Source organism: Monodon monoceros, unplaced genomic scaffold (assembly GCF_005190385.1).
Source record: "Monodon monoceros isolate NGI ecotype Baffin Bay Population unplaced genomic scaffold, NGI_Narwhal_1 Super_Scaffold_20, whole genome shotgun sequence".
In the NCBI taxonomy this organism is placed as follows: Eukaryota; Metazoa; Chordata; class Mammalia; order Artiodactyla; family Monodontidae; genus Monodon; species Monodon monoceros.
In genome coordinates, this window is record NW_021703777.1 from 61,364,468 (window position 1) to 61,382,737 (window position 18,270).

The 18,270-nt window shown below is 43.0% G+C and overlaps 1 protein-coding gene across 1 annotated transcript; it reads left to right on the top strand.

Moving 5' to 3' along the window:
- Nucleotides 1-377: 377 nt before the first annotated feature.
- Nucleotides 378-7,049, top strand: SPINK2 (serine peptidase inhibitor, Kazal type 2). The gene is made up of 4 exons (XM_029234666.1): nt 378-435; nt 1,479-1,522; nt 6,123-6,232; nt 7,004-7,049. The coding sequence occupies exons 1-4, from the start codon at nt 378-380 to the stop codon at nt 7,047-7,049; spliced, it is 258 nt and encodes an 85-aa protein (XP_029090499.1).
- The last annotated feature ends 11,221 nt before the right edge of the window (nt 7,050-18,270 follow it).

Here is an 18,270-nt window from a genome sequence, read left to right on the forward strand (position 1 = left end):
GCTTTTAAGTTCAGCCCCAAACACTGCTTGGTACAGGACAGATGCTTAAGAAACTGAGGTTGACTGAGAGCCCACAAGCTTATCCAGGGCTCTTACAAGGTTCTTGTTTGCTGCAGGGAGAGGTGGCCCCCTAACTGCTTACTCTCATCCTCAGCGGGCTGCGGAGATGGGGGGCTAGCCACCCCCCCTCTGCCTTCCCCTCCCCCCCCCCCCGTGCGTCCTTTCCTGCCCCTCCCCCCTCCTCCTACCTGCTCCGTTCTTCCTCCTCTTACCCGCCTCTCCTTCACCCCACCCTGTCGCGTGTCCGACGCGAGGGCACTCTCCGTGTCGCAGGGGCGCTGGAGCGCAGGGACCCGACCGCCGGCCGCGGAGGGAGGATGGCGCTCGAGGCCCTGCGCTTGGGGCTGTTGCTGCTGGTCTGCTGGGACTCGGCAGGTAACGCTCACCTGTGGGCCTGCTCCGCGGAGGACCGGCCGAGGAGTTACCGAGAGGGGGTCTCGCTGGCGACTGCCCCTGCCCGGGTCCGGACGGCCTTGGCGTCCCTCCGCGCACCCGTTACTGGCGGTTCCAGGCCCGCCCCGCGGTTGTCTAGGGACACGAACTTGGGGGTGTGCGGGGCTGGCGTGGTGAAGCCAGCAACCCTCTTTAGTTCTTGCTCGGGCTTCGTTCCCAGCATCTTCTTAGTGACCCTGCTGTCTGCTCTTTCTCCCTCAAAGCAGATTTCCTGGAGCCCAAGATCGGGAGTTGGGTTTTTATGTACCAGGGGCCCTACAGAGCCTCAGCAGGAGATGTACAGGAATCAGGAATTGTGAACGCCAAGGGCGCCGGGCACTCTGGGGCTCATGAGAAAGGGGCCTTAGTCCAGCCAGACTTGATGCCCATTTAAAATGGAGTTAAGGGCTTCCCTAGTGGCGCAGTGGTTGAGAGTCTACCTACCGATGCAGGGGACACGGGTTCGTGCCCTGGTCCGGAAAGATCCCACATGCCGTGGGGCGGCTGGGCCCGTGAGCCATGGCCGCTGAGCCTGCGCGTCCGGAGCCTGTGCTCCGCAACGGGAGAGGCCACAACAGTGAGAGGCCCGCATACCGCAAAAAAAAAAAAAAAAAAAATGGAGTTAAAGTGGTAACACCTAATGTCAAATTTTGCATTTATTACCTCGAGCCACAGAGGAAAAGAACATCGTGAATTATTGAGTTTCTTCTCTAACTTTTATTTGGTAGCTCCAAAGTTTCTCAAGCAATCCTATTAGCGTGGTCAGTTACGGAACCGGTACCAAATGTTCTCTTTGTGCCTGCTAGGAGAGGTGCCAGAACACAACTGAACATACTTCTTAGGGGGGGTTCAAAGAAGCTAGGCATCGGAGGGAAAGGGAGACACATGGCCCGTATAAATCACAAGCTGAATTTTAAAAAACCCTTATGAACAAGAATTGACCTTTATTAACCCCATGCTTTAAAGTGTCTGTTTCCTTCTTGCAGCCTCTTTGAACACTCAGTTTGCTCACCCTTCAGAATACAGAACAGTAAGTAGGAAACCACTTGTATTGTTTCTACTGATACAGCGAAGCCCTCAACAGTTTGGGTTGGGGGCTGGTTTTCAGGTCTGACCTGCCACTTTCGAAACAGTGGACTGCTTCTTTAGAAACCAGATTCTCAGGCAGGCTTTTTGATACGGATCACGATGTAAAATTTGGTTGACAATAGCTCAGGCCTTGAAGGCCTCAGGGCTTTGTTTCCCTAATAGTTACACCTTGTACTAGACATTTTATGTATATTATCAAATTAAATTCTGTGTAAGCAAGCGAAGGTCGACCAAATGAGAAGAAGCAAAAGCTAGTTATTCAGAGCTTGTTGAAGCAAGTGAATCAGGCATATCACCTGCATTTTGGCAGAGACTCAAAGGCAGAGGAGTGGGAAAGCTTTAAAGTGGGAAAAAGGGAAGGCATCAGGTGTGCCCTGATCAAGGCTGTTGGCATGGGGAGGCTGTAAGTGGGTAACTAAAGGCAGGAATCCTATGTGATTGGTTAGGAGGGCATATTGGCTTTCTCTGATTGGTCCTAAGTTGGAAGCAGGAACAAAAATTTAGGGAAACTATCAGTTCTTAATCAAGGCCTGGCCATTTTGGCCAATCGTTACAGAGCTTTACTCTTTGGCTTATTGGACTGTCACTAGAGATAACCATCTGACTTCTGACGAGTCTAATTTATAGCAGGTTGGCTTCTTGGGTTGGTTATTCTAAGTAATGGGTTGGTTTCCTAGGCAAGTTGCTACAGGTTATGGGTCAGAGTTCTATTTTAATATGTGGTCTGACACTGTCCATTTGTATATGCAGTCTCTCAATTCTCACAATGACCTTGTAAGACAGATAGATACTATTATTTTACATATGGGGATATTGACCTCCGTGGGTTAGGTAACTTTGAGTATTCAATTCAGTGTAGACCTTTTCCAGGAAATCTTCCCACCCTGTTTTTTTTTCCTCCAAAGCAGATATAAATGCACTTTCTCCATGCTTCCATTCAAACTACACTGCATCATCACCACCATGCTAGTGTAGGGAGGAAAAAAATCTTTCCTCTACCCTTCTAAGTTCTCAGCTGGGGCCCCTATAACAGAGGACAGGTTAACGAGAAAAATAAACAAACGTTTATTAACAAGTGCATTGTGCATACACATGGGAGCACTCAAGAGATGAGTAACTCAAAGAGGTGGCTTAGAAATCTGCCTTATATAGCATCTTTACCAGAGAGCAATAAGTTTGTAGATAAATGACGGGACAAAGGAAAATGGTTTTAGGCTTCCAAGGGTGGCAAACAGTGGGAAGAAAAATAGTCGGAGGAAACTAATGAAGTAAGGTTTGTTTGCAGATTCCTCAGGTGCCATTTCTGGGCTGATAAGAGTCCAGAGTCATCTCCACTAAAGGAGAATTTATATCCTGCCCTGAGGCAGAAAAGGGGAAGAGAGAGAGAGCTGCATATTAACTGCCTTTAGCTCAAAATAATTTTTATGTCATAGAGCCATATTTTGGGGGTGACATTCTGATTTTCTTCAACACTAAATGTTTAGATACCATTTACTATGTGCCAAGCACTGTTCTAAATTCTTTATATAGAATAAGTCATTTAATTTTTTTTTTTTTTGGCCACGCAACAAGGCTTGTGGGATCTTAGTTCCCCAACCAGGGATTGAACCCAGGCCCTTGGCACTGAAAGTGTGGAGTCCTAACCACTGGACAACCAGGGAATTCCCTCATTTAACTTTTCACAGCACTATGAAGTAGGTACCATTATTATCCCCTTGCAAGGTCACAAGGAAATGGTGCAACTATGGGTCCAACCCAGGCATTCTGACTCCAGATTGGTGCTCTTCACTAGCCCATCATAGCACTGAATTGTAATAGCCTGTCTTCCCCTAGTAGGCGGTATACTCCTGTGGTCATGGATGATGTCTTATTTGTTATTTGATACCCAGCCTTCAGCACTTAATGGGTGCCCAATATTACTTTTGCTCAGATGACTCAGTTTTCTTGGGTTTCATTTTCTTTCAGAAAATGGGGGATAATAACAGTAAAAACTCAATCAGGCAACCTGCATTTAAGCAGACTCACATACGACCCTCTCCTTTCTCTCTGAATGATTCCCACAGAAGATCGATTACACACTGGTTATAGACAGGTTACCTTCTTGCTTAACTACCCTCCTGTATTCCAGTAAAGCTTATTTTCCAACAGTGGTGTTATGTGCTGACCAAGACTCAGGTGTGTGTGTTCACAAGCCTATTATGCCAGTTGCCAGTCCTATTTTAATTAAAAATGTAAAGACAGCATAAACATGAGCGTAGAGAAATAAAGCTGTTTATGAGAAATGAGTCAAATGCTTTTGAAAGACTTGCTGAAAGACAAAATGCTAAAAACAAATTGAATTAGGTGTAGGCAAAACAACTGAAAATAATTGGGGAATTATTTTTTTAAATTGTATATTACCTTGCTGTGCCAGTGTCTATAAAGTCTCACCATATTTAAAAAGGGGCAGTTTTACCCCCCAGCAGACATTTTGATTGTCATGACCAGGGAGTTGTCACTGGCATCTAGTGGATAGAGAACAGAGATGGTACTAAATATCCTACAGTGCACAGCCTCACACAGCAAAGAATTATCTGGTCCAAAATATGAATGGGGTTGAGAAATTCCATTTTAAAGAAATCAAAACAAGAAATCATAGGTGATTTATTGTGGGTATGATTTTTGCAGTGTTAGTACACAAAACTCTAGTTGAAACATTCATAGGAAAAGTCTTATGTCTTGTGTCAGGTAGGATTAGATTCAGCTTCAAGAAACAACGACTCAAAATAACAGCTCACAGAGCTGCCATCTTAGGATGTGGCTTTTGTCTTCCTGGTCTGTAAGATAAAAAGTAGTGCTCCATGCACCCAGGAGCAGGATGGAGGAATGGACAAAGGAGAATAAAAATTGGGGGAAGCAGAGGACAGGTACCAACTTTCTTTTAAAGGAGGTTCCCAGAAGCTACTACACAATAATTCCACTGGTATCCCATCAGCCTGATCTTGATCATGTGGTCATACCTAGCTGCAAGGGAGGTTATCTTAGTGTAGGTAGCATTACAGCTGGCCATGTGCCCTGTCTGCCTTACATCAAAAGAGTGGCAATTTTATTTTCATTTATATGTTTTAAGATAAAATATTTAGGGTATGTTATATTTTTTGTTACTGTTTATGTGCTTTAATTGACTTTTTCAGTTAAATGACCAAGAACCACTTGTCCCAATCTCATTGGATAAGAGGGCATCTACTCTCCTGTGGAAGCCCTGGAAGGCATCATCTTAGTGAGCCTGGAGCTGCAAGAAACACATCAGGCTCCAAAATGGAGATAGAGGGCTGAACGGAGGATGGAAAGGGTCAAAAAATTTCTTTACTCCAGAGTTTGGCCCAAGGCCAGCCCTGCTTAGCACTTTATAAATCCAGATAATGTCAGTAGAAATGTGTAATTCATTTATTAAGAGTGCTAAACAGTGTGACTTACTCTGAAGTGAGGAAAGGTAATCACTATTTACTAAAACATACACGCACACACAAAACAGAAATACAGCAGGCCATATATTTAACCTGTTATTAAAGTGGGACTCTGCACACCATGGTGTTGACCATTGTGACCATTTCTAGTCCTGGCCCTGCTAGAGACTAGTGGCTGTGCACAAGACATGTTACCTATCTGGCCTCAATTCCATGAAATCTGAGGGTTGAGTTCCATGACCCCATATCGGTTTCTTAGGGCTCCCATAATAAAGCCACAAACCGAGTATCTTACACAACAGAAATGGATTGTCTCACAGTTCTCAAGGCTACTAGTCCAAACTCAAGGTGTTGGCAGGGTTGCTTCCTTCCGAGAGAGGAAGTTCTCTTCCTCTCGCCTAGTATCTGGTAGCCTCAGGCATTCCTTGGCTTGTAAATGACATTCTCTCCATGTCTTCACACAATCTTCCCTCTGTGTGTGACTCTGTGTCCAAATTTTTATAGGGACACCAGTCATATTGGATTAAGGCCAGTTCTACTAACCTTAAGTTGATTACCTATATAAAGACCCTATTTCCATATATGGTCACATTTTGAGGTACTGGGGGTTAGGACTTTAACCTATCTTTCTGAGATCTAATTCTGAACCTACTGCTTTCTTTAACGCTGTTGCTTAAATGCCAGTATCTTAAAAGTCCAGACAGGATTCCCAAGTGTGTCTGGGCATTATGCCCAGGGATTAGGTGGAATATAACAGGACATTCTCATGGAGGTGGTAGTGAAGAGCAAATTATGAAGCTGGAGGATAGTAAAGAAGGTTTGGTGACATGTCTTGGACTTTCATTTAAAAATCAGCCAGACAGAACCTTCCTCCGAGGTCCTTTTCTTACATAGCAGGTATTGATCCATTGCTTCAACACTGCATCTGATTTTTGCATTAGAAAAACTTTTTTTGTGTGTGGAAAATAGAAATCTTTCTGTAGGCTGTTTCTAGGAAATCTAGGGAAACTTGGGACTTTGTCCTCCCCTCAGCTATTTTGTGATGTGAACGTCTCAAGTTATTCTCCAATTTCTGTCTTCCTTTCCCTTTTCTAGCCAAACTGCGATCAGTATAAATTACCAGGATGTCCCAGGGACTTTAACCCCGTGTGTGGAAGCGACATGTCCACATATCCCAATGAGTGTACTCTGTGCATGAAAATCAGGTAATAATTTTACAGTATAAACCAGCCAAGTTTTCTTTTGTTCTTATCTTGCATTTTTATTACTTAGGAAGTTGTGACTCTTGGACATAAGAATCAAATGAGACATAAGTAGTTCTATTTTAAGACTGACATTTAAAAAGACACAGACTCCTTCAGTACATTTTCTAGGTCAAGGTTAGAGAATGAGGTGAGTGATTAATCAATTATAGACCAAATAATGAAGTGATGTTACTATCCAGGGATGGGTAGTTTCCCAAAATTAAGAATATATTTAGTAGTCAAACTCTGTGGAGTAGTAAATGTTCTATTAAATTCAGAGGGCATGTACAGGCGACCTACACAGCCTGCACTACTGGTCAGAAAACAGATCTTAATAACTCTACCTGTTAGAATGCTCAGTAATAAGTGTATTGATATTATACCTGATGCCCTTCATGTAACATACCTGACCAGCTCAGGTGATCATGACTCCCCCTCCAGGTATGCTGCTTTATATTTCAGGGGTCCAGTCTCTGAACTCAGTCTTCAGGAAATTACTAGGTCTTCTCAGAGTGATTCTTTGGGGATAGTTCCTTGTACCATTGGGTTAGGAAAAAAATGGCAGACTTGGGCTTTCGCCCTCATAATTTCCTAGATTTAGCTTTAAAAATGACTAAGTGTCACCCTGGAAAGAATCTAATGTATAATGACATGGCTCTTTTTAATACAAAGAGGGGGACAGTTTCAATATGGTAGGTAATAAATGTGTTTTTATGGTTGTTCATTTTGCAGGGAAGATGGTCATGATATTAAAATAATCCAAAGTGGACCATGCTAATGGAACAGTTCACAGAAGAGAAACTGGAGAAACCACCTTTAACTGCACACTAAATGCATTTCATCTTCCCTTTTTCTCTTTTCCTATGTTACTTTGCGTGAAATACGTTAACACACATTTTCTGAGATAAGGTATGGAAGAGAGCCATGGACTGTGACTAATAATTAAAACAAACAAACAAAAATACTTGTTTCTTGGCTTTTGCCCCTTGAGTTAAGCTTATTGTCAAGATGACTTATGTGCTGCTTTATTTAGCTGGAATAAAATCAGCATCATATTCAATTACCACTATTCCCTGTTGAATATCCATTCTCACTCAGCAGCCTCATGTGGCTCTTTCCCTCTGAGGCAAAAGTGAATTTCACTAAGGGAGAAGTGGAGTCATTTTTTTAGAGGGCAAAGTTTATTCTCCTTCCCCATTTCCCTAAATCTTGGATAGGTAATGTATGTGTAACTGGTACAGTGTTCTGCACAGAGCAAATAATGTGAGATGAGACTTTAGTCTGAGCTGGTAGAGTCTAAGAATCATGCAGGTAAAAATACTTATAAGATTCCATAACTCCTTTCAAAACAGTGTTCCTTCAGGGTTAATGCAGGAATTTGCCTTTTCCCTTTTTTTAGGACACTGATTCTCAACCCTGGGTGATTATCCCCCAGGGGACATTTGCGACTATGTCTGGAAGCATTTTTGGTGTCACAACTTGAAGGGTGGGTGCTCCTGACATAGCGGGTAGAAGCCAGGGATGCTGCCAAAGACATCCAGCTCCCAACAACCAGGGAATTTTCAGTCCAAAATGTCAGTAGTGCTGAGGTTGAGACATCCTATCTTAGAGTTTGATGCAACATAAAGAACAGCCATAGTAATAACAAAAGTGACCAAAGGTTAATTTAGAAAGATAGTGTTTTCCAGATAGAGGATTTTGAGTCAAGTCCTGGGTGTAAGTGCATTCCAGGGCCAGGAAACTGTGAGACCGTGAGGCAAGAGGTGGCTGGGAGAGTGTGTAGTGAAAAGAACATGGCTTTGGGGGATGGGCTAAACGTGAATTTGAATTCTGATTCCAACACTTACTTGAGCTTTTCTTATCTGGAAAAGGGGGATAATGCTCAACCCATGGAGCTGCTGTGAGGAAACTGCTCAGCACAGCACTTGGCACATGGAAACCACTGAAATAGTAGCTACTGTTACTTAAGTACCCCTCTTAGGGAGGAAGAAACTGAGGCCTGCAGAGGCAAACCAACTTGTCCAAGGTTATAGAATACATGCAAAACAGTCTGGACTAGAAGCCTGGTCTCCAAATTCCCAGACCTCTGTTCTTAAATGAAATAGAGGCAATGAAGTGGGAAGTTGTATAACATAAATGTGCCACAATTACATTATGTCCTGTAGTTATTTTTGGCTTAAAAGTTTTATAAAAGTGATGTATGATTTTCAGAAAGTTAAAAAAGTACACAGAGGGTTTCCCTGGTGGTAGAGTGGTTAAGACTCCACCTGCCAATGCAGGGGACACGGGTTCGAGCCCTGGTCTGGGAAGATCCCACATGCTGTGGAGCAGCTAAGCCAGCATGCCACAGCTATTGAAACCTGTGAGTCTAGAGCCCGTGCTCCGCAACAAGAAAAGCCACCGCAATGAGAAGCCCGCACACTGCAATGAAGAGTAGCCCCCACTCGCCTCAACCAGAGAAAGCCCACGTGCAGCAACGAAGACCCAACACACCCAAAAATAAATAAATAAATTTATTTTAAAAAACCCACAGAAATATATTTAAAAAGTGAAAGTCTTTCCCATACTAGCCTCCAGAGGTAACCAATATTAACCTTTTGGAACACAGTCTCCGTAAGTATGTGGTGTATATAAAATCACACACACACAGAAACACACCCCTGCCCTATAAACTTGTTTCTCTCCTTATATTTGTTTTTTACGTCAATATATGTAGTCTTCTCTTTTTAAAAGCTACACTTAAAAGTATTTTATTGTGCCATAAGTTACCCAGCTCTATTGATCTGTACTCAGATATTAGGAGTCTCGTGGCTGAAACTGGAAGAATCCCAATTCAAACTAGCCTTAGGTAAGGAGGAAATTGGCCCATTTAGTCATATTTGCTGAAGAGTGGGGGGACGCGGGGTGGGGGGCGTTAGCCTCAGAGGGTGCCTGGGACCAGGGCCTCTAACCCATCAGGACTCCCCGTCTCTTCGTGTCTCATCTCTGTTTATTTCAGCATAAACAGCTTCCTTCATAGACTAGCTTTACCCCCTGTGTGGGAGGCAGAATTGGCGGCCCCAGATCGTATCCTAGCAGGTTCCTGACCTGACAGGAGATGACACTTTTGTAACAGCTCCAGGTGAAAAAGTCTGCCTGAGTCACAGCCCCACTGCCTCACTACCTGAAAAGAAAATGACCCTTTTCTGGGCCAAGACAGACTGGTTCACGCTGGATCACACACCCACCCTTCAGGCCAATTGCTGTAGTCACAGGAAGTAGGGTGATATGTGATTGGTTCAGCTGAGATGAGCACTTGGGTTCAATGTTCTCAGAGGGAAAAAAGGGAAAAATTCAAGAAGAAAAAATATCAGTAGATGTTAACTATAGGCTGCTTACAGTTTTTAATGATTATAAAACTGTTTCAGAGAATATCCTTATAAATACATTCTTGGCACTTGAATGTATATATACACATGATGAAAATAACTTAAAAATATTTAGAAGAAAATTATGCTCATGTAGCATACAATAATCACCTGTTTTGCCCAGCAGCTCTTCCTTCCTCTGCTCCAAAAAAGCACTGTTTCTGCTTCCCACTCTCTTTCTCCACTCCACTCCAGACTTCTGGCTGAATGGAGCTGCCGCCTTCTTACAAGATCCTGTATCCCTGACCCTGGTGATAGGTTGAAGGGTGAGCACCTGGTCCAAATTAGACCAGTCATGACCAGTAATAATTCCCCCTACCCTGGTCACAGAGGTTGGTTTGCAGTGGGTTTCTGACCATTCAGAGTCCTTCCTCAGAGAAGAGCCCTTTTCCTTTTAGGTGGTGGGATTGAGAGTCTTTGTCAGTGAAAGCTGCTGGAAGCCATGATCCCTCACTACAGAGAAAGATGGCGGTAGGACAGCATGAGGCCAACATGCCACGGAGAGCAGAGACCCGAGACCCAGAGAGTCTTGGTGGAGCTCAACATTCTGGTTCCAACATAAAAAACTCAGAATTGCCAAACTAATACTGAGGAAAAAGAACAAATAGGAGGCATAACCCTCCTAGGCTTCAGACAATACTACAAAGCTAAAGTAATCAAAACATCATGGTATCAGCACGAAAAGAGACATAAGGATCAATGGAACAGAATAGAGATCCCAGAAATAAATCCACAAACTTAGGGTCAGTTAATCTTTGATAAAGGATGCAAGAATATATGATGGGGAAAAGATGGTCTCTTCAGCAAATGGTGCTGGGAAAGCTGGACAGCCACATGTAAATCAATAAAGTTAGAACACACCCTCACACCATACACAAAAATAAACTCGAAATGGATTAAACACTTAAATATAAGACATGACACTGTAAAACTCCTAGAAGAGAACATAGGCAAAATATTCGATGACATAAATTGTATCAATGTTTTCTTCGATCAGTCTCCCAAGGCAACAGAAATAAAAGCAAAGCAAATGGGACCTAATCAAACTTATAAGCTTTTGCACAGCAAAGGAAACCATAAACAAAATGAAAAGCCAAACTATGGACTGGAAGACAATATTTGTGAATAATGCAACCAACAAGGGCTTAATTTCCAAAATATACAAACAGCACATACAATTCAATAACAAAAACCAAACAACCCAATCGAAAAATGGGCAGAAATCCTAAATAGACTTTTCTCCAAAGAAGACATACAGATGGCCAAGAGGCACATGAAAAGATGCTCATCATTGCTAATTATTAGAGAAATGCAAATCAAAACTACAATGAGGTACCACCTCACACCAATCAGAATGTCCATCATTAAAAAGTCAGCAAATGGATTTCCCTGGTGGCACAGTGGTTAAGAATCCACCTACCAATGCAGGGGACATGGATTCAATCCCTGGTCCAGGAAGATCCCACATGATGTGGAGCAGCTAAGCCCATACACCACAAATACTGAGCCTATGCTCTAGAGCCTGGGAGCCACAACTACTGAGCCCACATGCCACAACTACTGAAGCCCGCGCACCTAGAGCCCATGCTCCAGGACAAGAGAAGCCACCACAATGAGAAGCCCACACTCTGCAATGAAGAGTAGCCCCCACTTGCCGCAACTAGGGAAAGTCCACGTGCAGCAACAAAGACCCAATGCAGCCAAAAATAAATAATATAATAAATAAATAAATTTTTAAAAAGTCTTCAAATAATAAATGCTGGAGAGGGTGTGAAAAAAAGGGAATCCTCTTACACTGTTGGTGGGAATGTAGATTGGTGCAGCCACTATGGAGAACCGTATGGAGGTTCCTCAGAAAACTAACAATAGAGTTGCCATGTGATCCAGCAATCCCACTCCTGGGCATATAACCAGACAAAACTCTAATTCAAAAAGATACATGCACCATTATATTCATAGCAGCACTATTCACAATAGCCAAGACATGGAAACAACCTAAATGTCCATCAACAGATGAATGGATAAAGAAGACGTGGCACATATATAGAATGGAATATTACTCAGCCATAAAAAAGAATGAAATGATGCCATTTGCAGCAACATGGATGGACCTAGAGATTGTCATATTAAGTGAAGTAAGTCAGAAAGAGAAATACAAATACCATATGATAACACTTATATGTGGCATCTGAAATACAACACAAATGAATATATCTATGAAACAGAAACAGACTCAGACATAGAGAACAGACTTGTGGTTGCCAAGGGGAAGGGGAAGTGGGCAGGGAAGGATTGGGAGTTTGGGATTAGCAGATGCAAATTATTATATATAGGATGGATAACCAACAAGGACCTACTGTATAGCACAGGGAATTGTATTTAATATCCTGTGATAAACCATAATGGAAAAGAGGATGAAAAAGAATATATATACATATATGTATAACTGAATAACTTTGCTGTACAGCAGAAATTAACACAACACTGTAAATCAAGTACACTTCAATAAAATTTTAAAAAGTCTGGTTCCAGGCATTAGGGTTCCTGGAGCACCCTTGTTTTCTACCTTGCCATGGCTCATTCTTAGTTGGTCAACTTTTCCTTTGAATCTGTGAGCTGGCCCGCTGCCCATTCAGGATCCCCCCACACCTTCCTTTTTATTTTTCTTCTCCTTCTTCTTCCTCTTTGTCCTCTTCGTCCTCTTCCTCTCCTTCTTCTTCTTTTTTGCTTGTAGCAGTTTGAGTTGGGTTGTTAAGAGAAACTCGTCTACTAATAAATTCAAGCAATTCTTAAGTGTGTGAGGTGATAAAACAATTATTGCCCACTACAGTGAGCATGGAAGACTTTTATATTCAGGAAAAAAACTGATAATAAAAGAAACTCAAATGTGTAAACATGTGCTATAAAGATTTTGTTGCAGTGTTGTTTTTTTTTAATATTTATTTATTTATTTGGTTGCATGGGGTCTTATTTGTGGCAGGCAGGCTCCTTAGTTGCAGCACGTGTGCTCCTTAGTTGCAGCTCCAGGGCTCCTTAGTTGTGGCATGCAAACTCATAGTTGTGGCATTCATGTGGGATCTAGTTCCCTGACCAGGGATTGAACCAGGGCCCCCTGCATTGGGAGCACAGAGTCTTATCCACTGTACCACCAAGGAAGTCCCTGCAGTATTGTTTTTATGACATTGAACTATCAATACTTCTGTGCTTTTCTTACAACCTTCTATTATTATAAAACACCTATACATATACATCCTGTAAACTTGCTTTTCTCCCTTATATTAGGTTTTCATATTAATGTACAGTTTCCTCTTTGTAAAAGCTACATAGTGTTCCATTATATTATTGTGTCATAATTTATTAAGTCTCTGTTCTGTATTTGAATTGTTTATGAGAATTCTCTTGGTTGAGTATAGTTCCCTGTGCTATAAAGTAAGTCCTTGTTGGTTATCTATTTTATATATAGGACTGTGTATATGTTACTACTTCATTTTAAGAAGAACGTTATTGGGCTTCCCTGGTGGCGCAGTGCTTGTGAGTCCGCCTGCCGATGCAGGGGACACGGGTTCCTGCCCCGGTCCGGGAAGATCCCGCGTGCCGCGGAGCGGCTGGGCCCGTGAGCCATGGCCGCTGAGCCTGCGCGTCCGGAGCCTGTGCTCCGCAACGGGAGAGGCCACAACAGTGAGAGGGCCGCATACCGAAAAAAAAAAAAAAAAAGAAGAAGAACGTTATTGTATTCTATTATACAGACATACAATGATCTATTTATGCAGTTCCCCTGTGATGGACAGTTAGGTTATTTTTCATTTTCCACCATCACAAATAATGTTTCACATATATCCTTCTTTATTTTTGCAAGCAATGTGTAGGATAAATTCATAAGACTGGAATCACTTGGTTGGAAGACAAACAAATTTAAAATGTTGAAAGAGACTGCAAAATTTCTTTCTGAAAATGTTGTGCCTATTTACATATTCTCTGTGGTAAACTAGTGCCTGGTCTTCTTTTCTTTTTATGCAATGGAAGCAGTGCTGCCCAAATATGCTCACTCAGAGTTGTACTGAAAACTCAGATTTATATCCATACTTTGTTGAAGAAGTCTCTTTTTTTACCCTCTTAAAAATGCTCTCATTATAAAAGTGGTATGTAATCATTAGAGTCACCCAAAGTAAGTGGAGAAAAGAATAGCCCACCAGTCCATGGAAAGTTCTGAAATAGAAGCTCCCAGAGGACAGAGTTCTCGCCAGTCTTGCTCATCATGGTATCTTCAGTGCCTGGGACAATGCCTAGCACAGTGCATATTTGTTGATTAAAGAAAGAAAAAAATAGCCCAGGAGGCTTCACAAAATAATGACAACAAAACCACTAACCTCCCTGAATTCCCTTCTTCCTTGAAAACAGGCAAATATACAACCCACACACCACAAAGGAAACAAGGTTTTGACTCTTGGCCAACAGTGAATTGCAATTTTTTCCTTCATTATTCTGAAAAAGGGACTGAATGTCCAGGTGATCTTGAACGATTCTTGGAGCGTACCTCAAACTTGGTTTAGGTTTTTTGTTAAGTATCCAGTTTATATCTGATTATTCCCTCAATTATGCCATGAACATTTGTGGATATCATGTACCGAGCACTGGGTCTACAGTGATGAACGAAATGTAGCCCTGTTCATGCAGAGCCTATAGGATCATATTCTTAAGTTCCTCTGAAAAGCAAACAACTCTCACTTTTGGAAACTAAAAACCTGATGTCTGCTATAGACTATAAATTCCATGAGGCTAGAACATTAACCTGTCATCTTCTCTACTATATTCCTAGCTTGACATACAGCAGGTGTTTAATACCTATTTGTGGGCTGGCTACCTTAAGTCAGTTCCATTCTGTTGGCTTCAGTATTCTATGGCCAGATTTAGGAAGGTAAGAGTATTCTGAACAGCAGGAGAGTCTGAAATTCAGGCAGTAAAGCAGGTTGCAACAGTCAGAAAGAAGTCACTCTCAGTCAACCTCCAGGGACAGCCACCTCCTCACCAGGTGCAGGACGTGCACCAAGGCCATGAGCCTTGACATAAGTGATCTACGTCCTAGTTTATTGGAATATTTGATCAACAATATTTATTTTTAAGGAAGTACTTGGTTTTATTTGGTTTTTTAAGGTATTGGGGTGGCCAATATAAAGTTATTTTGACACACTTGTTGTTTCTTGGCTGAACCAAACACTTTTTCTGCCTGTGAGGCCCAAGTATTAAATACATATTCTTAGAGTTTGAACTGGTACAGACTTAGGTATAACTGGTCCAATGTCATTTACAGATGAGTAAACTGAGGAACAATTGGGTTGAGAGTTGCCCCAAATGGCATTGTCTCTCTGGATCTGATTGGTAGATATCACAGTGATAATGATCGCTAATCACTGGCTTGGCATTAGCTTTCAGTTTTGTAATTTCCCCTTCCCCCCCTTTAGGAGCAGGCAAGGATAGCAGAGAGCTAGAGGTGATAGTTGGGAAGTACAATTGCAAAATTCCTTGGGGCATGAGGGATTCTTTCTAATAGTCTCTATCAGAGTGAAACGCTCAACTGAGATGGCAAGAGAAACCACAAGCCAGAAGGATTAGAGCCGTGAACCTGATACAGTTACTTGTGGCCTTGGTTGGCTTTCTTTATCCTCAGCTCTGATGAGCTGCATTGTTGGGCTGCACCCCGCAGGCCTGCACCCTTGTAGTTGCCCAGCCTCGAGACTGAATAAAGAACCAGGAGACAGTGACAGAGCCATCAACCGTTTATCCCGTTTATCAGACAGGGGAGCTTACGTGTCAGAAGCAAAAGGGTCCTGGAGTGACACCCTACGGTGGACGGCAGACTGCAGGCGGGACATGGCGGGAGAAGGGGGCTACCATTTATAGGGGGAATTGACGTCGGTTTGGCTCGTCAGTTACCAGGGAAACCAGCTGGCAGGGGCAAGCACACAATTAGTTACTGATTAAGCCCTGTAATTAAGAGGACTGGATAGTCCTGTGAGTGAAGCAGGGACCGGTGGAGCAGGGGATGTACAGAGGAAGAGAAGAGCCATCTTGAGTGGCCTGACCATACATGCATCTCGAGAAATGTGGGCCCCATCTTTTACTCTGCCCTCGCATGCCCTAGAGTAGAGCACTCTACTCCACCGGTGCTGGTCAAGCAGATCTCTCTGGACCCTTCAGATTATCTCCTTAGAGTAGTGTAAAATGCAAATCCCACTAAAATATACGGGATATATATTTTCCACCATCTTGATCTAGATTTGAATCTCATATATTTCAAACAATAAAAATGAATTTAAAAAGAAGAGCACCGGGGCTTCCCTGGTGGCGCAGTGGTTGAGAGTCTGCCTGCCCATGCAGGGGACACGGGTTCGTGCCCCGGTCTGGGAAGATCCCACATGCCGCGGAGCGGCTGGGCCCGTGAGCCATGGCCGCTGAGCCTGCGCGTCCGGAGCCTGTGCTCCGCAACGGGAGAGGCCACAACAGTGAGAGGCCCGCGTACCGCAAAAAAAAAAAAAGAACACCAGGGTTTCCCTGGTGGCATCCACTTGCCATTGCAGGGGACACGGGTTCGAGCCCTGGTCTGGGAAGATCCCACATGCCGCAGAGCAACTAAGCCTGTGCACCACAACTACTGAGCCCGCGTGCGTGCCTAGAGCCGGTGCTCTGCAACAAGAGAAGCCACAGCAATGAGAAGGAGCCCACGCACCACAACGAAGAGTAGCCCCTGCTCACCGTAACTAGAGAAAGCCCACGCACAGTAACGAAGACCCAACGCAGCCAAAAATAAATAAATAATTTTTTTAAAAAAAAAGAAGAGCACCACCTTTAGGGGTTTAAAAGAAAATTGAACAGACATATGTTTCCATTACATGTTAAAGTTCTTTAAAATGAACATTTCTTTCCTTTAACTGTATTTCGGTTCACCTTGGAGATTCTCCTCCTTCTAAAGGAGGGAAGGACCTCCTGCTTTCCCCATCACAGGGAGGGGGCGGAGCATCCTCTAGAAGCCTGGAAGCGAACCGGCCCTGGCCAGTCTTGCGGGAGGAGTCGCTTTACATACAGACTTCCGAAGCCTCCCCCGAAGAGAGAAGAGAAGCTTGGAGCTTAGGTTAATATCAGAGATGCACATGACTTGGGGAATCTGCATGTGATGTCAGCTGAGCCTCAGAAAGTCAGCGCGACCACAAAAGTGCCGAGCAGGGAGAAGGCTCTGCTGGACCAGCAGCTGGAGCGAGAATAAAAACAACCGGATCACACGGCCAGACCCTGCACGACCCACATGACATTGGTCTAATCCAGTCATCACCCATTGAAAACGCTTTATTCAAGCTACTTTGTGAAGTTTCAGAGGATAAGAAGAGGCTACAGCAGTGTGTTCACCAGGAAGGACATCGATTGACACTCACTGGAGGTTACATTCATTAATTCCCCTACAATCTGAAGGTGAATGACATCATCCTTGGTTCTACTCAAGAGACAGGATTCCAAGCCCAGGAGGCAGTGAGTACTGGTGGAGAGAGAACACATCTTTTTGTTTGGGACTCTGATAAGACTTTGGCTTTGATTTTGTTTTGCCCTCTTCCCAGCTTTGTGACCTTGAACGTGAGCAAGAGTGCCCATTTCCTCACTCTCTTGTTAACTCTCCATTGTATCATTTTTTGGCCTCATTATAAGTCAAATTAGGTAGAAAAAATAAAAAAATTAAAAAAATAAATAAGGGCTTCCCTGGTGGCACAGTGGTTAAGAATCCGCCTGCCAGTGCAGGGGACACGGGTTCAAGCCCTGGTCCGGGAAGATCCCACATGCGGTGGAGCAACTAAGCCTGTGAGCCACAACTACTGAGCCTGTGCTCTAGAGCCCGGGAGCCACAACTACTGAAGCTTGCGCGCCTAGAGCCCGTGCTCTGCAACAAGAGAAGCCACCACAATGAGAAGCCCGCGCAACCACAATGTAAAGTAGTCTCCCCAGCCCCCCTCCCTCCAAGGGGCGAAGAAAAAAAGACCCAATGCAGCCAAAAATAAATAATAAATTAATATAAATAAATAAAAAGAAAAGCACCAAAAATAGGGCATGGATTACAAGGATGTTAACATGTAGAAATGTGTAATAACAATAAGAGACTTTGAGGTATTATAATTAATAGCTTAATATTCAATAGACTTTTTGGTAAAGTTGTTTAAACTTATACAGCATTATTTTGCATGTATGCATAGTAATAGCCATTTGCAGTCACCAATAACTGGGTCATTTAAATGACCAAATTACATAATTCCCATTGGCTGTCTTTACAGAAGGAAGTTTTTTTTTTTAGGAAGTTTTATTTTTCTATGTTGAAAGTGATAAAATGTTCATATATGTTTTTATAAAAGTGATACACAAGAAGTAGGTGGACTGTGGACATTTTTCCTGTAGAATTAAAATGATCTGCGGATCAAAAAGTTTGAGAACTCTTGAGAAAATAAAGGATCAGATAAAGCAGTTAAAGACACGGTCAATTTCCTCCCAGCCCATTCTAGGACTTGTCCACAGACTCTCTTTGACACCATCACCCATATTTATATTGTGTTATATACA

Coding starts and splice junctions, on each gene's coding strand:
- SPINK2 (XM_029234666.1), top strand. CDS start 378: ATGGCGCTCGAGGCCCTGCGCTTGGGGCTGTTGCTGCTGGTCTGCTGG. Junction 436..1,478: donor GGTCTGCTGGGACTCGGCAG/GTAACGCTCACC, acceptor TCCTTCTTGCAG/CCTCTTTGAACACTCAGTTT. Junction 1,523..6,122: donor ACCCTTCAGAATACAGAACA/GTAAGTAGGAAA, acceptor TCCCTTTTCTAG/CCAAACTGCGATCAGTATAA.